This window comes from Somniosus microcephalus, chromosome 4 (assembly GCF_052327205.1).
Source record: "Somniosus microcephalus isolate GS21.2 chromosome 4, FLI_Smic_1.0, whole genome shotgun sequence".
Lineage (NCBI taxonomy): Eukaryota > Metazoa > Chordata > Chondrichthyes > Squaliformes > Somniosidae > Somniosus > Somniosus microcephalus.
In genome coordinates, this window is record NC_140990.1 from 236,229,577 (window position 1) to 236,255,800 (window position 26,224).

The following is a 26,224-nucleotide window of genomic DNA, read 5'->3' on the forward strand; positions in this document are numbered from 1 at the left end:
CAACCAAATCATATTCGTTTACCTCTATTTGCGCAGCCAATTCATCCACCTTATTACAAATGCTCCTCGCATTAAGATACAAAGCCTTCAGGCTTGTTTTTTTAACGCTCTTAGACCTATTAGAATTATTATTTACTGTGGCCACATTTGATTTAAACCGTTGATTTCTCTAACTGCCACTTTTGTTTTTCTCCTTCCTATCTTTTGCTTTTATCCTTGTTTCCCTTTCCTCTGTCTCCCTGCTCAGGTTCCCAACCCCCTTCCATTTTAGTTTAAACCCTCCCCCACAGCACTAGCAAACAATCCCCCTAGGACATTGGTTCCAGCCCTGCCCAGGTGCAGACCGTCCGGTTTGAACTGGTCCCACCTCCCCCAGAACCGGTTCCAATGTCCCAGGAACTTGAATCCCTCCCCTTGGCACCATTCCTCTAGCCACATATTCATCTGAAGTATCCTTCTATTTCTACTCTGACTAGCACGTGGCACTGGTAGCAATCCTGAGATTACTACCTTTGAGGTCCTGCTTTTTAATTTACCTACTAACTCCCTATATTCTGCTTTTAGGACCTCATCCCGCTTTTTACCTATATCGTTGGTGCCTAATATGCACCACGACAACTGGCTATTCACCCTCCCCTTCCAAGATGTTCTGCAGCCACTCGGAGACATCCTTGACCCTTGCACCAGGGAGGCAACACACCATCCTGGAGTCTCATTTGTGGCCGCAGAAATGCCTATTTATTCCCCTTACAATTGAATCCCCTATTACTATAGCTCTACCACTCTTTTTCCTCCCATTCTGTGCAGCAGAGCCACCCCTGGTGCCAGGAAGTTGGCTGCTGCTGCCTTCCTCTGATAAGCCATCCCCCCCAACAGTACTCAAAGTGGTATATCTGTTGAAGAGGGGGATGGCCACAGGGGACCCCTGCACTACCTGCCTGCGCCTAGTACTCTGCCTGTTGGTCACCCGTTCCCTTTCTTCCTGTCCAACCTCTACCTGTGGTGTGTCCAACTCCCTAAACATGCTATTCACGATGTCCCAAGCATCGTGAATGCTCCAGTATGCATCCAATTGCAGCTCCAGTGCCGCAATGCGGTCTGTCAGTAGCTGCAGCTGGGTGCACTTCCTGCACACGTAGTTGTCAGGGACACAGGAAGTGTCCCTGAGTTCCCACATCTCGCAGGAGGAGCAGATCACAGGGCCAGGCTGTCCTGCCATGACTTACCCTTTAATTAATTGAGTTTAAATTAAATCAATCAATCCCACTAATTACACTACAGTTAAATAGTTTACCAACAGTCCCCGCTACACCAGAGAGACCTTAGAAACTATAAAACAGAGTTAAAGTTTAAAAAAGAGAGAAATACTCACCAACCAATCACTTACCTGCTTCCTGCTGACGTCACACTTTGATTACTTTTTACCTCTGTCCCCTGCTGCTGAATTGGTGGGCCTCGCTGAATCCGCCGGTTTTAACTGCCGCCGCACTCGATGCTGCTCTCTCCCAGGTCCAGGCTCTGTGGTCGTGCCACCCACGATGGAGGGTGTCCTCAGTGTGAAGATGGGACTTTGTCTCCACAAGGACTGTGCAGTATTACTACTACCAATATGTCATTCAGGACTCAGCCAGCTCGGTCAGTAGTGGTGCTACCAAACCACTCTTGGTGACGGACATTGAAGTCCCCCACCCAGATTACTTTCACTGCCGTTGCTACTCTCAGTGCTTCTTCCAAGTGGTGTTCAACATGGGGGAGTACTGATTCATCAGTAGTAGAGAGCAGGGAATTATAGACCGGTAAGCCTGACATTGGTAGTGGGGAAAATGCTAGACTCCATTATAAAAGATGTAATAGCACAGCACTTCAAAAATAGTGACAGAATCGGACAAAGTCAACATGGACTTACAAAAGGTGAATCATATTTGTCTAATCAACTGGAATTTTTTGAGGATGTAACTGGTAGAATAGATAAGGGAGAACCAGTGGATGTGGTGTATTTGGACTTTCAGAAGGCTTTCGATAAGGTCCTGCATAAGAGATTGGCATGCAAAGTTAAAGCACATAGGATTGGGGGTAAGGTACTGACTTGGATAGAAAACTGGTTGGCAGACAGGAAGCAAAGAGTTGGAATAAACAGGCCTTTTTCCGAGTGGCAGGCAGCGACTAGTGGGGTACCGCAGGGATCGGTGCTAGGACCCCAGCTATTCACAATATATATAAATGATCTAGACGAGGGAACTAGATGTAATATCTCCAAGTTTGCAGACGACACAAAGCTGGGTGGGCGTGTGTGCTGTGAGGAGGATGCAGAGAAACTCCAGTATGATTTGGACAGGTTGGGTGATTGGACAGATACATGGCAGATGCAGTATAATGTGGATAAATGTGAGGTTATCCACTTTGGTGGCAAAAACAGGAAGACAGATTATTATCTGAACAGCAATAGATTGGGAAAAGGGGAAATGCAACGAGACCTGGGTGTCCTTGTGCACCAGTTGCTGAAGGTAAGCATGCAGGTGCAGCAGGCAGTTAAGAAGGCAAATGGTATGTTGGCCTTCATAGCGAGAGGATTCGAGTACAGGAGCAAGGATGTCTTGCTGCAGTTGTACAGGGCCTTGGTGAGACCACACCTTGAGTATTGTGTGCAGTTTTGGTCGCCTTATCTGAGGAAGGATGTTCTTGCCATGGAGGGAGTGCAGCAAAGATTCACCAGATTGATACCTGGGATGGCAGGAATGATGTATGAAGAGAGATTGGGTCGATTAGGCTTATATTCACTAGAGTTTAGAAGAATGAGAGGGGATCTCATTGAAAGTTATAAAATTCTAACAGGACTAGACAGACTAGATGCAGGAAGGCTGTTCCCGATAGCAGGGGAGTCCAGAACCAGGGGTCACAGTCTAAGGATAAGGGGCAAGCCATTTAGGGCTGAAATGAGGAGGAATTTCTGCACCCAGAGAGTGGTGAACCTGTGGAATTCTCTACCACAGAAGGCAGTTGAGGCCAACTTATTAAATATATTCAAGAAGGAGTTAGATATATTTCTTAAGGCTAAAGGGATCAAGGGATATGGGGAGAAAGCAGGGACAGGGTCCTGAATTCGGATGATCAGCCATGATCTCATTGAATGGCGGAGCAGGCTCGAGGGGCCGATTGGCCTACTCCTGCTCCTATCTTCTATGTTTCTATATGAGGATGAAGGACTGGCAAACAGAATACTTTGCCTCAGTTTTCATAAAGAGTGTGATAATGGGGGTTAAAGCGTAAAAGAGGATGAGGTGGAGCAATCAGATAGGATAACAAGAGATACGGAAGTAGTACTGAAAAAATTGGTGGAACTAAGTGGAAAAAGCATTAGGCCCTGATGGCACATCTCCTCGAATGCCAAGGGAGATCAGGGAGAGCAATGGCTCTGCCACAATCTTTCAAACATCTTTAAATATTGAAGTTATAGAGGACAGAGGATTGCCAATATAACCCTCTACCCTACATTATACCAGGGACTACACTTCAAAAAGTACTTCATCAGCTGTAACATGCTTTGGGACGTCCTGAGGTTGTGAAAGGTGCTATAGAACTACAAGTCTTTCTTTTTCTTTCTTTCTCTGTTCAAAAAGGAAGGGATAAACCAAGTAACTATAGACCAGTTAGATTAACATTAGTAGTGGGTAAGCTTCTAGAGGGTATAGCATAGGATAAAATAAACACCTAGAAAAGCATAGGTTAATTAAGAACAGCCAACATTCATTTGTAAAAGACAAGGATATAAACAGTGGTGTCCCCTAGGGATCAGTATTCAGGCCAATTGCATAAAGAACACTATCAACATTTTCAAAACACAAATGCTTAACTATGAAGAGGGCTGTTACCAATTTAAGATAGCACAGATAAGCTAGTAGATTGGGCAAATAGAAGAAATGTAATTGAGAAATAGGAGGTAATGCATTAAAGGGAAAAAATGAGAGCACATACACACTAAATGGTAATATTTTTAAAAGTAGAGCAGAGTATGGGGTTCAAATTTGCAAAAGCTGTAAAAAGCACATGGATTCTAGGTTTTATAAAGTACAAAAACAGAGGTAATACAAAACCTATATAAATCATTGGCTTGGATGCAATTCAAATACGGTGTCAGGTTTTGGGAACCTTATTTTAGGAAGGATGTCAAGGCCATGGAGAAGATGTAGAAGACATTCACTAAGATGAGAGGCCAAAGAAACCAGGGCTCTATTCATTACAACAAAAGTTGAGGAGATCTGAGAAAAGTGTTCAAAACTCAGAGGTTTTGATAAATGGGGACAAATTATTTTCACTGGTTGGTGAGTTGATAGCTGAAGGCATAAATGTATCACTAAAAGAACAGAGGGAGAGGTTAGGAGAATGTTTTTATGCAGATGGTTGTTAGGACATGAATGCCCTACCAGCAACAGTGGTGGGAGTAGAATCTAGAATAGTTTTTAAAAAGAACGTGCATAAACATTTGAAAATGAAAAAAAAGGAATGCAAAAGGCAACAGGACTAAATGGATAGTTCTTTCAAAGATCCAGCACAGGCACAATGGGCAAATGGCCTCCTTCTATGATTCCACGTACATCCTGGTTAGCTGTTATTTTGAAATCAGTCTCAGAAATCACATAGCAAAGCTGTGCATTCCCAAACCTACAATTTTATTAGTTTATTATTCTCATGCATTGTGAACAAAATGTCTGGACCTTAGTGACTGCAATATGTAGTTTATATTTTACTCGTGTTTTTCTGAAGCTTAGCACAATCTTTAACTTTGACAAAAAGCTGATACAAAATGTTCTGTAGATACCAACTAGTCACTAGGTGGTGCTCACGCCACACAGTACGGTATCAGCAAGTTATATTGCAAATTTTAAAGTGGCATACATTTTAATGCAAATAACTAAAGTAAAAAAATATTTAAAACCTTTGCCATACCATCAAAATATTATATTAATGATGCGTGGTGCAGCTGCTAACAGTGAATATAAAACAAGAATTCACATTCTAGGTTCTCAGTTAGATAGCCTATGCACTATTTCAAATATCTATTCACTTTGAATATCTTTAACACTCTATTACAAATAGACGGTTTTAAATTGCTAAATGTCATTAATGAAACACCAATTTCCCTGTGTATTAACAGATTAAGTCTTTCCTGGTGGGTGCTTTTGTGCAGCATCATCATTTGGAAGGAAATTACTTTGGGGAAAAAAAGTTATGAAATAGTCTATTTCAATTACTTTTACTAGCAGTCCACTGATGTGCAGGATACCATTGTGTTATGAAAATCTCTAGATGAGCTGAACTAGGATAAAAGTTTGCAGCATAACACAAGGATAAAAGTTTGGCTGCAGTCAAGTCCTCATATAGAATATATTGCTCATCTTTCCATACAGAACTTTTTTTCCTCCCCCCCCCGAACGGTTATGGATCATTCTCTTGACCATACAGCTCCTTGAGGTACTGAACCACAGGCGAAAATGAACAAAGGATTTTTTTCACTTCTAGTCTGGCAAACCATGTATTTTTTTTTAACGTTTGGTGACTTTGTGCTCAAGTTCTAAGGAATGGGCCACTTTTGTCACCCAATGCAGCATCGAGCATTCCAAGAGTCTGGTAAATCATATGACTAGGTGAAGGGTCTACTAATATGGTTTAATCCAAGTTTCAGAAGGTCCCGTTCAGACTAGCCTGCTATGGCCTTACACTGTGTAGCCGGTGGCTCCTCATTCCAAACATATTACCCTGCCCCTCCCCAGTCACCAGCTGGCAAAGAAACCACCTAATAAGGCAATAGGTGAAATGGAACAGGAAGTGTGGAAGCAGAATTGCATCATTCGAAAATTCTTGATTGTTCTCACTGACACTCCTGCAGCTCTCCTGCTGATACAAGGTTTTCCTCAGGGTTTCATGTTGGGAGTTAAGTGGACAGTCTTCTGAATGATCGGAGTCATCATAGAAACATTAACCAGCACATGTGAAATCTTGGTTAATTTTTGTAATATAGGAATGTGATTTCTTTCCATGTGTTTTGAAGGAGTGGCTTGAATGTGCCACAGTGGGACATACTGTCGGGTGGTACTCGGGGCATCGCCACAAAATACAGGTGAGGAAGGCCCTTCAGCCCATTAGTTCATCCATTCAGAAAAACTATGCTGTCTCTTCCACCACCATTGTAGCATACAATGATTTAATTTCAGTTTTCTTATTCACAACTCTACCCAGAAGTTCACTGCACATCTTGATCACATTATTTGTACTTCCTTATACCAGTCCTCAATTTGCCTGTTACTAGGTTGTGAAGGGATATTTACTAGTCCTACCCCCTTTGGGGCTATCCCAGATCAGGCGTTCAGATGTTCACTTTCAACTAAAGTTTGAGGTAGCTGAATCCTAAAGATGCTTAAGTAGGTCTAAAGGCCCGGGCTATTTCTCCCTAAATGAAAGGAACAAGCAGAGAATGTTACAGTCCTCCAAATAGCACTTTAAATAAGTTTAGCCACACTAACGTCCCGGATATGATGAGTCTGGAGATCTCCCCTCAGAAATGTAACTTCACCAAAGAGTGTACAGAGATGGAGTTCGCAAGTTATTGATAAAGACTTGAGACAATTTTAAAAAGAGAGATTTATTAAAAGAACGGACATGCAATTTACAATAGGTGAATCAGTCAATTGCAACGTTAACAGTTCTAAAGAGAGAAAAATACGATCTTTTTAACCGAGAATCTTACTTTTAAATCTTAACTTCACGACAGTATTACAATTCTTAAAGTTTTCTATACAGGATATCCATCAATATCAAATACATTTGATCCCCGAGGTACAAAGAGTGGAAGACCACAGAGCCGCCTCTGTAGTCGAGAATCACTTTGCCCGATTAAAGCGATCCTGAAATCTCATTTGGGGCTTCAATATTTATACCCTTTTTCAGTTCTATCCCTCAAGGTTTCTGCTGATCCAAGTTAATTATCACTATTCATCTTTCTGCTGACCTCTTGCAATTCTTACTGCTACATCAGCTTGTAATATTCCAAAATCTGCCACATCTCCAGGTGTTCAGAGTTCACCATATAGGTGGTGTGAAGGGCAGATGTCCCTTATTTGGTCATCTTTACGAGGGCAGATGTTCCTTATCTTATGTGCCATCTTTACAAAGTTTAATTTAGATCACTTATCCAGAGTTGACCATTGTTTTGTTCCCAAAAGGTCAGCAACTCTGAGCCACCCATTCTTCTGTTTCAATAAGGTTATTTATTCAGGGCCAACAACTTGTCCTGTTTCAATAGCCAAAATTCTTTCATAGCTATTTCATAGTTAGGTTTCTAAGTTTCTAAACCCAGTTTGTCATGTTTTAAAGAATTTATAAGGTAGAGTTCCTTATAAGGTACTCTTCAGGGTCAACCACCGTCTTACTTCAACAAGGCCAGAATTCTTTCATAAGATGGTGTATTTTTCTAAAAAGGCTATATAGTATATTTTTCTAAAAAGGTTATATATATTCCTTCAGTTGAACCCATGTTCCCTTGTCCTACTCTTGAAACTAAAGTGCAATTAATATTCCTGACCTACCTTTTCCACCTAGCACACTTCAATAAAGTTACCTTGAACTGAAGAGCCCAAGTTTCTCCACTTTCCTCACCTCCCTCTGAATCGAGAGATCAGCCTCGAGGCTTAAATGGGGATACAAGGGCCTAGAAATTCAGTGGTGCCCCAATCGCCAGGACGCCGGAAGTACTGCCCCGGAAGGAGTCGCGAACGTCCGCCAGAAATTCAGTTTCAGCGCCCCAGACAGAAGCGCCCTGCATCCCTCTTGGGGTGCTGCAACTGAAAAATCGCAGCGCAACGTGCCGCAGCGCCTTCTTAAAGAGGAGGGGCCTGCTGCAGCGTGATCAGCGATCGCGAGTGCCGGCAAAAGAGCCCGGCACGACACAGCCGGCACTCCGCCTGGGGGGGGGGGGGGGGCGCTCAGGAGGCCAGGGACGGCGGCACGAAGAGGTGCAGACAGGCGGCCAGCAAAAAAAATGGCCGCCCGCACACCTCCACCGCCGCAGGTAGCATTAAAGCAGGGGGCGCTACCAAATTTCACAATCGGGGCGGTAGCGGGGCGCTGCACACACCAATTACATCATCGGTAGCAGCGCAGCGCTAACGGCTAGCACCGCCATTAGCGTCCCGCTAAATTTAGCGGGAGGCATGGCCAGTGGCGTTAAACCCACTAAGTGCCCTCTTTCGGCGCCAACGGGTGGCGCAGCCCACTGAATTGCTAGGCCAAGGTCTTCCAGAGTCTGTTAAGCGCCTTGGGACATTTTACTCCGTTAAGACACAATAGGCCGTATTTTGCAACCCCCTACTGGTGCGTACGCGCCCGTAAGGGCCGCGCAATTTCCGGGTTTAGGCATGCGAAGCGCATGTGCTGAAACCCGGCACTTGCGATCTGCCAAGAATCTTCTTGAAAGATCCTCCATATCCCCAGGAAAAGGGCCTCTGCGGGTGGAGAGTTGCGCTATCTCCCCAACTTCTGCCCGCTGAAAGGCCGTGGAATTCTTACGCCTGGTAAAAGCATAAGGCCTGCTTTTACCAGCGTAAGATTTTTTAAAAATAGAAAAATAATGTAACATATACATTAAAAACCCTGTCCAATAAGGTAAGTTTATATTTAGCCCCGTTAAAACATAAAAAATTTCAAAAAATTAAATGTTAATATTTAATTAAATGCCATTAATCTTATATATGTAATTTTTTTTTTTAATTTTCATGTGTTTGTGTATTTTAAGTCATCCCCATTCATACTTATGTGAGTTCCGCGCGTACGGAATGGTCATAAGTATGAATGGGGATTCCCTTCTTTCATTTGTTGGGCAGGCCCACATGATCCCAGGGGTGCTTGCGAACTGCATGCGCCCCTGGGATACGTGGGCCTCTGCGCATTTCTGCCAGGAGGCGCCCAGGATCGCAAATCTCCGTATCTCCCAGACCACCAGGTAAATGTGTAGATTTTTTGATGATCAGTGGCATCCGCCCGCGGGAAGCCTCCAATTGCAAATTCAGGCCCTTTACAAATGCAAGTTGTTGTTGCGGCCCTCCTCTGAAGTGCCTCCACTGCTTGAAGGTCTCATGTTTCAATGGGCACAGTATTCAAGATTTGCTCTGTACCGTTTGAGCATGACTTCCTGACTTTTACTCTGCTGGTATGGTCATTCACAAAATTCACTACTCCCCTTAAGTTGGTTTCATTTGCAACTTTAACCAATTTGCATCAAGTTTCTAAATTCAAGTAATTATGTAAATTAGAAACAGCAACAGTCCTACGACTGATCTGTGGGCTACGCCACTCAGAACTCCACGACCCACCCTGTCATAACTTCCAACTAGTATCCACTCTTCTGTGCTTCAGCTAATTCCATATTAATTCCCAAACTTTACCCCCATCGAGTTTAATTAGAAGTCTTTTCCTGCTATATGCGATGGCCGGTATAATGTTCAACAGACTTTATGGTAAGCACTGCAGTCACTAGGTTTATATCACATATACAAGATGTATTTAGTGTCAGCAGTGTAAAAAGCCTAAACATGTTAAAACACACCTATGAAATGGCAGACATTGTGAATAGCCATAAAATTAAATGAGAAAATGTTTCTGTAGTAATTGTCTGACCAAAAGATGAAAACAATTAAACATTTAACTTCATTAGCTCATGCAGTCATTTGGCTATTGGTCTTAGTCTTTGATCTCACATAACAGTCAGAATCTTGGAGGCTCTGTATTTTATGCACGTTATCCAGTTGCATTAATGTCAATTCCAAGTGGTACCTGTGTATGTAGCTCCACCGCTTTAATACGGATTGAAGGATTGAATAAAACAATCACTGAGCAGCTTACATTAAATCAAACTAGGTGTGCAACAGTACCAATGCCAGTTTAGTTAGCGGATTATTGCCTGGTTGAGTGAACTAGTAAGCACAACTGTTTCAACAGTAACAAGAAATGTTACATTTAAGACACTAACCGACACCGTTGAAATAGACGTTAATGCAAATGGTTAATAATTATCGATTTTTGGCCGCTATAAGCAACTGCCCGTTTTAAACAGGGATGCTTTAAGCTGTATCTCTGCCATTCGCAGGGTCAATGATCAGATTCCCCTTCCTAACCAAACCCCAAAAATGTTTTGACTAAGAGTGCAATGGAACATAAAGGGCCAAATAAGCCATTACCTCAAGCATCTGCAGTCCAATTCTTGTGGCACATGGACCTGGTTCACTGCTTCTAAAGACAGAACTAGTGGATCCTTATGGCCTCTGAGCAAAAGTGACTTTCTGCCAAGTTATGCAAATTTGCAGTGTGGATTTTCATACTGGAAACGGTAGAGCCCAAATCACATGTTACAAGTAGGCCCTTTACAGAGGGAGACATTTTCATTATATGTGGACTGCATTTACATGTGTTCCCAGTGGCCAAAAGACAGTATGCCAACTCACAGCACCGCCCAGTTTTCACTAATTACTTTACTTACCAGGAAACTATATTGGTATATATTTACAGTAATAAGATCAATATTTAAGTTTTATATTACAAATAGTTACTTAGAGACATCATTATTTTTTACAATGTTTTAAATTCATTGCATGAAATAGGAATTTTTCTTTAAAAATATATTTTGGACATTCAAAATAATGTTTAAGAATGAAGGTGCATCTTACAAGTTATAAGGAAGCAACTAGTATTCTAACTTAGTCCACAGATCACCTAATTCAAGTGCATACTAGTCTCAATCTAGATTCTCAGCATCAAACTGCCCTGTATGAAATGCGTTCCTCACTCCCCCTCTTAGTTTACTGGAATTTATGCATACCATACATTTCAAAGTGCTTAGTACTTTCGTGGATAAGATGTTCAATTACTTATTGGATATGCATGTATGAATGCCGCACTGTTGCTTCCTGGAGACAAGGAGCTTAGCCGCTATTTATTGGTTTCACATGTAAACAAGTGGTACTGATATTTTAACTGGGTGAATTCAAGTGTTTTAGTATATTTTCCAATGCAATTAAACTCATTTTATTTTAACATTCGAGTAGATCAATTTTTAAGTCACCAAATGCAAATATGATTTGGCTTAGTTGTAGAAATCCAGGTGCAATGAATGTAATAACCCAATTCCTGAAGCAAAAATTTTTTACCTTGTTCTGCAAAATACTGTTCGTGGTATAAACACTAACTTATAACTAAATCAAATCAAATACAAGATATTGACTTTGCAGAATTAATTTAATTCTTCACAATACAAAATGTCCTGACCAAGTGCAGTGGTATTCATAAAGTCCCGTTTTAAATCTAATAATTTCCATTTTTATAGTACAATTTTTTTGATTACAATTTGAAACCAAAGATTCAGCAGGTGGTTTAATGGTTTCATCCTAGAAAACAACCTGAGAAAACACTTTTTTTTTTAAGAATTCTGCAATAAAAGTATACAGTGTGACTTCAATACTAGGTCAATAAGAATTTTCAAAATTGAGATCGATACAATTGGTTAGGTAAGGATGTCAAGGGATATGGTGAAAAGGTGGGCATGATCAGCCATGATCTGACTGACGGAACAGGCTTGAGAGGCTGAATGGCTGTAACTGTTCCTATGTTCCATTTTATGTACTAGATTTTGATGTTCTTGCAAATCCTATGAATGGTGCTTCTTGTAAAATAAAATTATGGAAACCCTTTGCATTATTACAGGAGCTCAAAGACATAATGGCCCGTATTTTCCGATCGCAGGCCTCCCATGGGCGGGTCTTCCTGTCAAATGTATGAATGGAGATCAATGAAAAAATAGTAAAACTTTAAATACATTTTTAAAAAACATCACATTTTTAAAATGACTTGAAATTACAATAAATACAATAAGTATTTTAAACAAAAATTTAATTTTTTGAAAAAAATTAAAGTATTTTACAGGGCTAAAAATAAACTTACCTTTTTTAAAGTATTTTTAAATGATAAATTGATGAAAACATTTTTTTAATTTTTTTTTTTTTTACTTTTTTCTACTCTTATCCTGGTAAAAGCAGGCCTTACGCCCACAGAAGCCCTTCTCCAGGACAGGTGGAGGATCTGTCAAGACCATTCTTGACAGGTCGGAAAGGCCGGTTTTCAGCACAAGCCCGAAACAGGCATTTCCGATGTCCCTACGGGTGGGTGCACAGCGCGTACTCACCCATAGGGATCGGAATATCCAGCCCAATAAATAGCAACAGATCCTCAGGTAGGAGCAGACAATACCTAGAAAAACTTTCAGAATAAATGTACATTAAAATACTTTTGGAGCAGAAATTAAATTTGCCTGTCTGAAGAAGCAGATTTGATTATACAAGAAACATCTCACGTGGTCATGCAGAGTGCTATAGAGTCTTCCCATACAGGCGTCATCCAATTTCCCCTCCACAGCCCCAGAGTTCTTGACCCATCCGTGTCATAAAGGGAGAAGCAAATCAAGTATACACTTCCCACATGGAGGGAGGAAAGAACTGGATGGAGTCATCTTGAATTACTCTTACTTCCTTCCCAGGAGTTGGCTTAAGAACAGCCTTTACAGGAGGCTTCACTGCCTTTCATCTAATGACTGGATGTCCCCAAAGAACTGTTTTTTTTAAATTAAATATAATGGGGTGGGGAGGCAAAATGTATCTAACTCTAAACAAAATGACAATATAGAAATTGCTTTCATTATAAATTTACATTTTTGAAACCACTGGAATGGTTCCAGTGAGGGCACAAGCCATCTCCTAACCAGGCAATCTTCAGCCACACTTTCTGGCCTCTTCAGCATCACTTGTAGCTCGGGTGCCTGCCACGGCACGGCCATGTAAAACATGAGATGTCCCCCCAAGTCTGGAAAGTCCACCGGGGTTAGTGGTAGAAGTCCTGGGCCATTCACAAAAGAACTGGGCAGGTGCATCCTGCCACCTACCCTGAGATGTGTCCACTTCTGCTCACTGAGGATTTTCTGGGCTGCTATCATTACACAGCAGCTGTTTCTGAAAGTTGTTCATACCTGTAAACATTAATTTCTGTATTCCTTTGATATTATAGTATTTATATAGAAAAAACTAGCTTGTTTTTAAAAATAACTATATAGATTTTGATTCAGGTAGTTTACTAATCCAAAACATATCAAATTAGTTTGGTTAAATATGTTTTTTCCACACCACTGTTGGTTTATAGTCTCAAACAAGATTTTTTAAATGCTAGAATAACTATATTTAGATTAAAGCTCCTACTACTCGGATAGTGTACTCTGCATGTGACAAAAAAGCAGTAACATGCCACCTTGAGTAGTGCATTAAAAAAAGTTATGATTAGTTAAGTTGGAATTTGTTATCAGTGTCATGTCAAGCTCCTCAATTTTTTTGGGGGTAGAAAAGGTTAACTTTAAAAAAAGTTTTTCATTTTTGATAAAAAGATTTCCTGCTCCAAAAATAAATCGCTCAAAATAATGTCAACTCTTTGCCTCCGAGTCCTGCTGGGAAAGTTCCACAGGTGCTGCCAGTCCTCCAGTACTTCAACATGGCCATTCTTTATGTGCTCTTCAACAGCAATGATTTGTAAACTATGTAGCATCAGTTGAGCCCCAACCTGTCCTCACCAATCTCACAAATGTACACGTTCCAGCAGGGTTCGCTGGATAGCAACTACATGTGTGAACCTTCTCACCCCCCACCACCCCCACTCACTACCCAAGAGGCACTGTAGTCAACTCTTCTACTTCCACTGCCCAGCGAAGATCAGCTAACCACATACTAGGAATGAACCTGGAAGCATATTAGGTGAGGAAACAAACTACACTGCAATTACCCACGATTTGTGCCAAATTTATAAAACACATTGGAAACTGAGGATTACTATAGTCATAAATTTATGTGAAACTAGTTTTTAAAATTTACAAAATGATAATATTGTTATACTTGCCCTTTATACAAAGGTATTTTCCTTTTTTAGTCCTGTGTACTATATGGTGGATTGTGACATTCCACAAATCACTTGCAGAAAAAAAACCTGGTATACACATGTAGTAGTCTCTCTATCCCCTATATAATTGCTCATGTACCTACTAACCATCTTTTCAGAGTTACAGCAATATAGAAAGTTACCCCATTACATAACAAACATTCATCAAATGATGCACCAACAAAGCATTTATAAACCAATTAGTGTTTTTAACAATGCTCCATTACCATGCGTGGTTTAAATTGTGTAACTGAGTGTACTGAAAATTTGAACCCAAATATTTCATCTCATGTACTCAGAAGACTTATTCTTTGTGCTTCCACGTGGTCTGCCGCTCATTCTCCACAATAAATTTGACTCTTGGGGAGGGGGGGGGGGGGGGGGGAGGATCCTTGTATTGAAATCTTGAAATAAAATTGATGGTCAGGCTGGATCAGTGATGGGACATGATTTCATGTCATTGATCACTTAATGCATCCAACTTTATTTTCAAACGTGGTAACATTTCCATGACACCATTTTATATACGCAAGGGTGTTATTTTAATTTGTGACTGCTGCTGGACAATGTTTTCTAAAACAGATTTTGGAATATAAAGCATGAACCATTCTAATAAATACACACAATTCTGTAAAATCTAGCTAAATTAGAAAAGTTTCATACACAAACTTCATTACCTATCTGCAAATCCTGATATGCACAATATTTTACTTTTTGAAAAATATTAATCTTTTAAAAACTTGTTTTACAAAAAAGTGAACACCAAAAATTACCATCAACACTTAGGAATCTGCAGTGATAGGGCTCAACATTTAAAATTTGGAACTTTTTGGCATTCAGAAGCAAAAAAAATCAGATTACCCACCAGTCATTTTAGTGCAAGTGGTAATTTGAAGCAACGCGGTCAGCTCCGTATAGAAAAATAAATTCTAGGACAGCACATCATTTATACTACACATGCTCATTGACTTTTCCTACATGTACAAAGATCATTTATTTTTACTCAATAATGTAGATTAAAATTACAATTGGAGACCTCAGGGACAGATTTCAGTTCAGAGAAATAAAGAACATGATCAACAAAGTATTCCACCCCCCAGAAACACATTTTCATACTTGAGAAATGCATGCACCAAAAAATTAAAAAGGCAACAATGACATTTTAATACTTGTTACCAATTTTATGTGGCAAACCACCCTTGTAATCACACTTCCTGTAAACTTATGCATGAAGTCAAACTTTAAAGTGCAAACTATTTACAGGTTACCTGGTCAGAAAGTAGGCCTCAGTAAATGCACACTCTTGTTCCAATAACAGTGGTTATACAACTAACCAAACTGTATTAGTGGTAGTTTTTTGCTGTTAATTACTAGAGCAGTGTGCGTAATTGCACATTAAGAAGTGTTTATCTGTAAATGTTATTTGTCTTCAAAAAATCCATATTCCTCAAGGTTCCTGAATAGCACTACCAACCAAACATATACTCCATGGCTTTGGAAACAAGACTCTCATCCTTTCTAGGGGTCTGTCTGTCAGAAACCACCTAGTGAAGAAAAAGGGAGTATTAATATTAGATTTAGCACAAACCAATCAGCAAATTAAACACCAGCACCAACTTCCAGTGTTCCCACATATACCTGATAGTCACTGCTAGAAGGTTTGTATGTTGCAGCCAAAGGCCTCATTGCAGTTCTTGGTGTGCTTGGCGACTGTATAGGTGTATCCAAAGTGTTGACAGGAGGACTGAAGACCGAGAAGAGAGATCGATAACTTTGATCAAATGTATCCATAACGCTCTGGATAACAACAAAAAACTTGGTATTTGTCACTATTTTCTATCCTCTTTCCCGTCTGTATCTTCAAAATTCCACCATTCAAATGTAAGCAGGTTAGCTACTGGAAGCATTTTTCCTAGGTACCCCTACCAGCAGTGGTCTACTTACTGAAACTTGACTATTTTCCTGCCAGGTGGGGGAAGGGGCTGGGAATAAGAAGGAACACTAAAATATTTTTGTGTCAAAAAGCTCTAAAAATTCAGAAGTGTCATGAGGTGGTATTTGATTTTTCCTTCTTTTCTCCTTGTTCACCTGAACATTTTTCTTATTTTACCTGAACAGTGAACAATGATGAGAACATCAGGGAAACTGGGAGAAGCTCCTGAATCCAAAAAAGCTGAAGTGATATAGTGCACTCTGGGCTATACTGATTACCTACCGTTACTTCAGATCATTTACAAGAGCAAGTTCCAAAGTAATCAGCAGTCTATTTTAGACAAATGTGTAATCAAAATAACCAGAAGAGAGCACGGTTAAGGAGATGACTTCTTTAAAGACAACGGCCAGAATTTTCCTCTTTTAAAAAAAAAAACAGGTGGGTTTGGATCACGGGGGCAGTTAAAAGTGTTAAAAGTGGGATTCCCAAACTGATCCTGCCCACTTCCGGTTATGCCCGAGGCGGGACGGACAACCAACCTGCTCCCAGAGGGCGTTACCATAATTTAAATATTGTAATGATGAGGCTGGAAGCCTCTTTCTCCCCCTCCATTTTGTTTTAACTGCCTCTCCCCACCCCCAACCACTGCCGATTGCCGATCCTCCTTCCACAATCCCTCCCTCGGACCTGCCCCTCGTTTCCAAGTCCTACCTGCCCGCAGCCAGTCAGTCTCTCAATCTGGCTGGCTTGGGTGGGAAGCCAAAGCCTTTCATTCAAATCAGGTGCTGCCGATAAAGTCGGCAGGGCCTGCAGGAAACCCGGACACCACCCCCCAACCCGCCTCCCTTGAGAAAATTCCGGTCAACAACTTGCATTTATATAGCGCCTATAACGTAATAAATCGCCCCAAGGTGCTTTACAGGAGCACTCAGACAAAATCTGACACTAAGCTACAGGAGATATTAGGACAGGTGACCAAAAGTTTAGTCAGAGGTACATTCAAGTGCATCAGCAGGATTTTCCCCAAATTCTCTTCATCTTGGTTTTCATCAATAAATTGTCTGTAACTTCAGTCTAAATTTTCAAAGAGTTGAATGCTTTATACTATCAGCACAACCGATTTCAACAACTCACCTTCTCGATGCACGGTTTCACTCCAACCATGATAGCGTCACCAAAAATCTTTCCATCTTTACTTAGCGCTTTCCTGGCCTGAAGTTTAGACTGATACTGAATATGCATCCAGTTCCCACTGTTTGACATCTGTGGAACATTAAACCCCCCAAAAAATTATATTTAGATCCATTTAAAAAAAAAAAAAAAAAATTTAGCAACAAGGTGTTTTTTCCTCACAGCTTAAATGTAGATTGTGTCCAACAGGGAAATATCCCATATGTCGGAAGCATACTCAGCAAAATTGAAAGATTTGTAAACCAAGCGTTCAAACCTTTGGAATATACACAGTATAAAAAATGTGTAAATAATATCATGCCAAGTTTTATAGTGGCAGGATAGTACTCGTTTTGTTTGTTTCATTATACTAGAGAAAAGCCAATTCAGTTTATCATATTTTATACGTTAATAAAAATCAAGCTCCAGTTTTGAAAATGAAAGATTTTCTGATATTTGAAGCACACTGGCTGAATTACTTTGCTAAAGTAGGTAGATTGAATGGATTCAGTCTAGAGCAAACAGGAAATCATCAATGACTGCATGTAACTAAATGCGGAGATTCTTTTCTTCACCTTGGTTGTGAAAGACAAAGCAGCAATGGTGAGAAAGCACCAAATGTAATCCTAGCTGGTTTGCTACGGTCAGTCATTTACAAAAAACAGCCCCACACAATATATAAAAAGGCCTTTTTTCCTAAATATGAAACACAATTCTACTCGGCAGCAGAAAATACTATTGGAAATCAGCAATAGAAAGATTAATATTTTACATAACTACAGGTAATATCCAATGACTGCAAGATAACACATTAAATATACATATTTGGCTTCATTCATTTCTTTTGCCAGTCGAGAATCTGCATTCTTCTGCATCGTGAAATAGCTTCAGCATTTGATTGACATTCTTCAGAATTAAAAAGGAAATTATTTTGTTTTTTGCTGACACCAGAAGCTCTATTGGCTTTCTGTTGTCAGGGGAAAAAAAACACATTGTTTGTCATTGTGGAACACTGTGCAACACATTCAGCTTTCACAGCAAAGCTCTTTAAACTGACTCTGGAAAATACAGAAACATTTGCTGCATTTTTCAATGGTTGACATGTCAATAGCTTCAGCTTGGATCATGTGAATAAAAACAGTGCAGCAGTCCATTGCAATTAAGCTCACATTATGTTCAGTTCATTGAATAAGAGCACCAGTTTATTAACTGAATGTACAAGAAAAGTTTTCCATATATGAATCCAATTTCTAAATAGTAACTATAAATAGTACTAAGCATAAACATCCACACTTTCAGCTATCAATTGCTCCACATTGCTCATTTACTCAAACTTAAAGAGCATTTTCATTTCATAGAGAGCTACTAGAAAGTGTCCTGATTTTTTATAAAAGGTAGAAGATATTCCAAAGTTGAATCAGCATATCCTCAAAATGTTAGGCTGCTACTGTAATGTATATACCTTTAAAGGGGGGAACGACTTTTTACAGCTCATGTATACTGTAGTACCGGCAGTGACCACACCTGTATATAGCACTGAGTAGTAATCTGTATAGTCAGTTCCACTATGAGCCACGTTGAGTAAACACCTGTTGTACCGTTTCTCCTGCAGTCTGTGTCTTATTATACACAGACACAACATTGGCGACAAGGCAAGTTCGAACCAACCTGCAACTCTGCATCACCTCCCGGGGATTTGTTCCTGGAGATCAGTGGATTGGAGGTCAAGGCCAGAGACTCGGGCGTCGACCACAAGCAACCGCCCAGTCATCCAGCAGAGACTCAAGAATTGCGGGGGAGGCTGTCGAGAGCCAGGCTTGGCTTTCCAGTCGAGGCGGTCCAGCGAAACGGACTGGCAACAGGTAGTGCGCAGACCCTTCCCGGACAGCGGCGGGCTAGAGCCCGACCGAGCGGCACAGCAAAGGGCCGAGCAGCGTCGACGGGGGAGAGACGGCAGAGCGCACAGGGCGCAGCCGGTGTTCAGGGGCCGAGCAGCGTCGGAGGGAGAGACGCGCAGAAACCTGCGAGGCGCGCCATTGCCACGAGGACCACCGAGAGCGGCGTTGGCAGCAGCGCAGGAGAAGCGCGCGAAACCTACAGGGCGCCGCCATTGCCACGAGAATCGCCAGGAGCGGCGTTGGCAGCAGCGGGGGAGGAAGGAAAGCGCGGGAGACGCCATTTTAAGCCACACTCAAAATGCCGAAGAGTGGCAGTATCACCGCATTTGACAATGAAGTCGAAGATTGGACTACATATGTCGAACGAATAGAGGTGTACTGCAAGGCAAATGAGGTGTCAGATGACAAGAAAGCGTCGGTATTGTTAAATTTAATGGGTGCAAAGACGTATGGTTTATTACGAAATCTAGTAACCCCAATGAAGCCAATGGAAAAGAGTTTAAGACATAGTAACGATACTACAGGGACATTTAAACCCCACACCGCTGCTGATAGCAGAAAGATTCCAGTTTCACAAACGGAACCAGCATAAGGATGAAAGCAATGCTGATTACTTAACAGAACTGCGGAAACTATCGAAACACTGCCAGTTTGGAGCGGGACTGGCAGATACCTTAAGGGACAAGTTTGTGTGTGGGCTTCAAAGTGAAGGAACCCAGAAACGGCTTTTATCTGAAAAGGACCATACGCTGAAAAAGGCTTTCAGCATTGCGGTATCATATGAAGCAGCAGCACGGGGCGCTGCAGAGATACAACAGAGACCGCAAGAATATGGCACAAACGAAATGTCATATGGAACAGAGAAGTGCTATCGCTGCGGCAGAACAACACACAACCAGAATGATCGCTGGTTCAAAGACAAAGTGTGCAGACAGTGTGGAAAAGTAGGACACATAGCACGAGTCTGCAGGTCGGGAAAGAAAACCAGCAATAAGAAACCTACCAAAGAAAAGTACAATAAGGTACATAAGATGACGGAGAATAGTTCAGACGAACAAAAGAGTGATAACGACTCCGAAAGCAGGGAACTGAGTTGTCTGAAACTACATAATGTGATCACAATGGAGGATCACCGAACCATTTGGGTCACTCTCAAGATAGCAGGAGTCCAGGTAAAGATGGAATTGGACACAGGATCAGCCCTAACAGTCATAAACCGACGGGACTACGAGCGGCTATTCTCACACATACCCTTGAGAGGCACAAAAATTATTTTGAAGACGTACACGGGCCAAAAAGTCTACCCCAAAGGAAAAATAAGGGTGACCGTTATATATAACGGTAAGGAAACACCAAAACTAGACCTGTATGTATTGCAAGATGGAGGACCACCATTACTGGGACGTGAATGGTTCCGGAAAATACAACTGGATTGGCATTCCATACAGGCACTGACTGTGTCTGACAAAAAGGATGACGACGTCACACCTGGGCGACTGTCAAAGATCCTAACTGACGCGAAAGAAGTGTTCCAGCAAGGACTCGGAAAACTAAAAGGCATGACAGCGACGATTAAAATTGAAGAAAACGCAAGTCCAAAATTTTTTACGGCCAGATCGGTACCTTATGCGATCCACCCAGCCGTCGAAGCAGAGCTGGAGAGTCTGGAATGTTCAGGTGTACTGTCCAAGGTAGACTGGAGCGAGTGGCCAACACCCATCGTCCCGGTGATGAAAAAGTCATTGAGCAGCACGCCTGGGGAACCAAGGAAGGTTCGCATCTGTGGGGACTTTAAGGTAACAGTGAACCCGGTCCATCACACCGTACAATATCCACTTCCGCGGATTGAAGATATTTTTGCCTCGCTATCTGGAGGGAAACGCTTCACTAAGATTGATCAGGCCCAGGTGTATCTGCAAATGGAGGTAGAAGAAGCATCAAAAAAATACCTCTCAATCAACACCCATAAAGGTCTCTACCAATACAACCGGCTGGTATTCGGGGTAGCATCAGCTCCGGCTATTTGGCAGAGGGCAATGGAACAAGTCCTGCAAGGGATCCCAGGGACCCAGTGTTATTTGGACGACATCCTGGTCACGGGCAAAAATGACAGTGATCACCTTGCCAACCTGGAGCAGGTGCTCATTAGATTGCAGGAATATGGGCTCCGAGCTAACTGCCCCAAATGCGAGTTTTTTAGAAAACAGATCTCGTATTGTGGCCACGTTATCGATAAAGAGGGGTTACATAAGTCCCCAGAGAAGATTGAGGCAGTAGTCAAGGCTCCAGCACCGGAAAATGTGTCACAACTGAGGTCGTTCCTCGGGCTGGTAAACTACTACCATAAGTTCTTGCCAAATTTGTCTACGGTATTACACCCACTGAACACCCTACTGCAAACAGGGGTACCATGGAAGTGGAATGACGAACGTAAATGAGCTTTCCAGAAGTGCAAAGAATTGATCACATCAAAAGAGGTATTGGCCCATTACAACCCAGCATTACCAATTCGGTTGGCATGTGATGCGTCATCCTACGGCATTGGAGCGGTGCTGTCGCACAAATTCTCGGACGGCTCAGAGAGGCCAATAGCCTTTGCATCACGATCACTAACCTCAGCCGAGCGTAACTACGCCCAGATCGACAGGGAGGCCCTCAGCCCAGTGTGGGGAGTGAAAAAGTTCAATCACTATCTGCACGGGCAGAAATTCACCTTGCTGACTGACCACCAGCCTCTTGTCTCCATTTTTAATCCGAAGAAGGGTGTTCCGGTGATGACTGCGCAACGACTACAAAGATGGTCACTTTTTCTAGGGGCGCACCACTATGAGATTGAATATAAGGGCACAAAACAGCATGGAAATGCTGATGGGCTATCACGCCTGCCACTGCCTACTGCGGAGGAAGCACCAGCAGTGGATCCTGTCGAAATATTCCATTCGACTATAGTTGAATACCTACCGCTAACTAACGCTTGTATCGAAAAGGAAACCCGAAATGACCCGACACTGTCTTGGGTATATGATTTGACGGTGAAGGGATGGCCAGCACATGGCGACTCACTGTTGCCAGCATTCTCAACAAGGAGAGAACAGCTGTCAGTGTGCCAGGGGACCTTGATGTGTGGATCCCGAGTGGTAATTCCACCCAAGTTAAGGGATAGAGTGCTCAGTGAGCTTCATGAGGGTCATCTGGAAGGGGTGAAAATGAAAAGCCTAGCCAGGGCTTATGTGTGGTGGCCGGGAATCGATAAACAAATCGAGGACCTGACCAAGAGCTGCTCAGGATGCCAGAAAGTCCAAAATGCACCACCACAGGCCCCTCTACACCCATGGGAGTGGCCCTCATCTCCATGGCAACGGGTGCATATTGATTTTGCTGGTCCATTCATGGACTCAATGTTTTTAATAGCCGTGGATGCGCACTCGAAATGGCCTGAGGTCATCAAAATGTCCTCCACCACCACGGAGAAAACTATTGCAGTCCTACAGACCATTTTTGCCAGGAATGGCTTGCCAGAACAGATTTGCTCCGACAACGGACCACAGTTTGTGTCCGAAGAGTTCCGGAGGTTCTTGAAAAAGAATGGGGTAAGGCATTACACATCCGCCCCGTATCATCCAGCCACAAATGGATTGGCTGAGAGGTTCGTACAAACCTTTAAGAAGGCAATAAAGGCTATGTACAATGACAACATTCCGCTGCAGCACAAGGTGGACAATTTCCTGTTCGCCTACCGGAATGCAACACATGCAGTCACCAACCAGGCCCAGCCATGATGTTCTTTAACCGAAGGTTAAGATCTCGCCTGGATTTGCTCAGACCAAACGTACGAAGAGATGTTGAGAGTAAGCAATTCCACCCCATCCAGGAGAAGCCAACAAGGAGCTTCAATGTAGGGCAACCAGTCTTGGCCCGCGACTACCGAACAGAAAAATGGCAGCCAGGAACGATATGCACACGGCAGGGCCCACTAATGTACACAGTGGACGTTGGGGAGAGCATCGTGAGACGCCATGCTGACCAGATCCTAGAGTCAGAGGAACAAGTCAACCCCATGCCTCGCCCATACGTACCTGGTAATGAACCAGACGTACAGGTCGCATCTACCCCGGAAACAGTCGCATCGGAAGCTGATGAACCAACCGACGACAGGGGGCCAGAATCGCCTCCGCACCAAGAGCAAGACACTCGGGAAAGGCGCTATCCAGAAAGGATCAGGAAGCCTCCCCAAAGACTGAATATGTAAATAGACTATTTTCAGCTAATGTTGCATGTTAAAAGTGTTAATTGTAATTAGTTTGATATTTAATTGTTAAATGAGTGTTATGGTACTGTTAATCTAAAAGGGGAGGAATTGTAATGTATATACCTTTAAGGGGGGGGGGAACTACTTTTTACAGCTCATGTATACTGTAGTGCCGGCAGTGACCACACCTGTATATAGCACTGAGTAGTAATCTGTACAGTCAGTTCCACTGTGAGCCACGTTGAGTAAACACCTGTTGTACTGTTTCTCCTGCAGTCTGTGTCTTATTATACACAGACACAACAGCTACCACTGTAACAAAGATAGTCTTTTTCAATATTACAGGAAACTCTTTTTTTTAATCCGGCACCGACAGGACAGGCGTAGTGCCGGTTGATGAAAAAGTCCGATTACAGAGAGGTATACTTACCAAGGTACGAGAGCCCCGTACACGGCCACAGGTGCAGGAGCCCCGGTTACACGGCACTTGTGCAGGAGTTCCAGTTACACGGCCACAGATTCAGGAGTCCCTGTTGCACAGCCACAGATGCAGGAACCCATACAGCATGAAAAATGGTCCAGGGCCCCAAACACCCCTTCCATGTGAAACAGCGATTTACTTGTACTTCTTGCAATTTAATATACTGTATTCGCTGCTCACGATGCAGTCTCCTCTACATTGGGGAGACCAAACACAAATTGGGTGACCGCTTTGCGGAACACCTCCGTTCAGTCCGTAAGGGTGACCCTGAGCTTCCGGTCGCCTGTCACTTTAATTCTCCGCTTCACTCCCACTCTGATCTCTCTGTCCTCGGCCGATTACATTGTTCCAATGAAGCTTAACATAAGCTTGAGGAACAGCACCTCATCTTTCGATTAGGCACTTTACAGCCTGCTGGACTCAACATCGAGTTCAACAATTTCAGATAATAATCCCTGCCCCCATTTTTCATGCTGTATGATTTTTGCCACTCCCATTTGCAACATTTAATCTTTCCTGCCTCTTCCAAAAGTACAGGATGTTCTTTCAATTCCTTCCTCCCCTCCTAACCCCCCCCCCCCCCCGCCATCTCTGCACATCTGTTACATCTCCAGCTTTTTCCAGTTCTGATGAAAGGTCCCAGACCTGAAACGTTAACTCTGTTTCTCTCTCCACGGATGCTGCCTGGCCTGCTGAGTATTTCCAGCATTTTCTGTTGTTATTTCAGATTTCCAGCATCCGCAGTATTTTGCTATTATATAGCAAAACTTACCTGAACCTACTCCTGAATTTTGCCGGTTAAGAGAGATTTCTGGATATTTAGGTGCCGGTTAAAAAAAGAGAGTTTCCTGTACAGGTAGACTATCCTTTATCCGAAAACCTCGGGACCAGCCGAGTTTCGGATAAAGGAGAATTTCGGATTTCGGAAGGTGGGTCGGCGGGGGTCCGCGGGGGGGCGGGGGGGGGGTCGTGCGCACAACTTACGCTGACGCTCAGCGTAAGTCAGTCGGGGTCGGCGGGGTACGCGGGGGGGGGGGGGTCGGCGGTCGGCGGGGGGGTCGGCGGTTGTCGGGGCTGGCGGGTCGTGCGCACGACTTACCCTTTATCCGAACTTCCGCAACCGGAACCCTCTAAAAACCGAAGGTTTTTTCGTTCAGCGTAAGTCGTACGCACGACTTACGCTGAACGAAAAAACCTTTGGTTTTTAGAGGGTTTCGGTTTTCCGAAGTCCGGATAAAGGGTAGTCTACCTGTACTACCACTATTGTCCAAATCAAAATCAAATACTATTACCCCAACAAGATTAAATGCTGAAAACAAGAGACACATACTGAAACTGGATAGTAAAAGTCAATCCCCATATAAACAAAAATTAAAACTCACAAATCATTGAAAACAACTTGCCTAATTGATTCAAATTAACATGATCTCCCTTTTAGTATAAACTGGAGATATACCGGTTAAATTAGAGTAGCTTTAATTTGCATATGAAAACCAAGAATAAGAAGTTTATATATTGTACACAATGGCCTCGAACTTCCACTAGTTTAAATCTGCCAAATCAATGCAAAAGAATCGAGGAATTTTAAACGTAAGTTACAACGAACATAAATTGAGTTTCAGGGATCTTTAACGCTGGTTTCAAAAACATCGTGTTGAAAGCTGGCCCCACCCACAAAACTGGCCTCACCCACCCCCAGATCGAAATAACCAGCATGGCACGTCTCCACCAATTGCACCCACTTGAGAAGGCTCTTAAAATTCAGCTTTGTTTTTGACGCACAGGCACTAGTAAGAGCGTTTTAAAAGCTTTTAAATATTTAATTTACTAAAAAACTGACTAGTGTACTTCAATGAAACCAGTAAATGGTTCAGTATAGTTTAAGTAATTTTCAGTGATTTTAAAATTAGGTTACTCACAAGTGGTGGTCTAGACACTCATTAAAAATGCTTATTTTTTGTGATAAACCCATTTGCACCTGTATTAATAAAACGACACCAGGTTACCAATATATGAAGCAATATTTATTAACTCAAAAAAAATTGTCTATTACGCTGCCCTGGTTCATGGAAGAGTTTAAGTTTGTGATTATGCAAATGAGTTTTGATGGAAACTTGAACCATAACTTCAACTTGGAAAACTAGCACAATTTCACGTGCAATTCACGCCCAGTTTTCTGACTGCACCCAAAGCAGAAACTCTGCCCCACTGGGTTTCAGAACTACGAGTTACCAGAGTTCATGAAACCGTTTATTTCATTTTACACTAAGCAACAAATAGGCCAAAATATTAAACATGTAGGAAAAATACACTCTAGAACAAACTACAGTAAACTTAGAGCAACTGGTTAATCAGTTTTCAGAACCTTACCACATGCTTTAAAATATTTCCATATTGTGCAAACTGTAGGAGGATGTACGAAGCAGATGCTGGAGGAAACCTGCAACGAGATTTATATTAGCATGATTAATCTTATTCCC

The 26,224-nt window shown here is 42.3% G+C and overlaps 1 protein-coding gene across 3 annotated transcripts in view; it reads right to left on the reverse strand.

Annotated features, from left to right (window-relative positions):
• Nucleotides 1-11,261: 11,261 nt before the first annotated feature.
• The window catches only part of nup35 (nucleoporin 35), a 31,627-nt gene continuing 16,664 nt past the window's right edge, over nucleotides 11,262-26,224 (reverse strand). For 2 of the 3 annotated variants that reach the window (XM_085985926.1, XM_085985928.1), the window contains exons 6-9: nucleotides 26,115-26,184; nucleotides 17,081-17,209; nucleotides 15,652-15,810; nucleotides 11,262-15,557 (exon numbers count right to left, since the gene is read on the reverse strand). In XM_085985926.1, the coding sequence (XP_085842052.1) occupies nucleotides 15,480-15,557; nucleotides 15,652-15,810; nucleotides 17,081-17,209; nucleotides 26,115-26,184 (436 nt within the window). In that variant the 3' untranslated portion in view covers nucleotides 11,262-15,479. The remainder of the gene's footprint in view (nucleotides 15,558-15,651; nucleotides 15,811-17,080; nucleotides 17,210-26,114; nucleotides 26,185-26,224) is intronic. The other variant, XM_085985929.1, reaches the window with a different exon arrangement.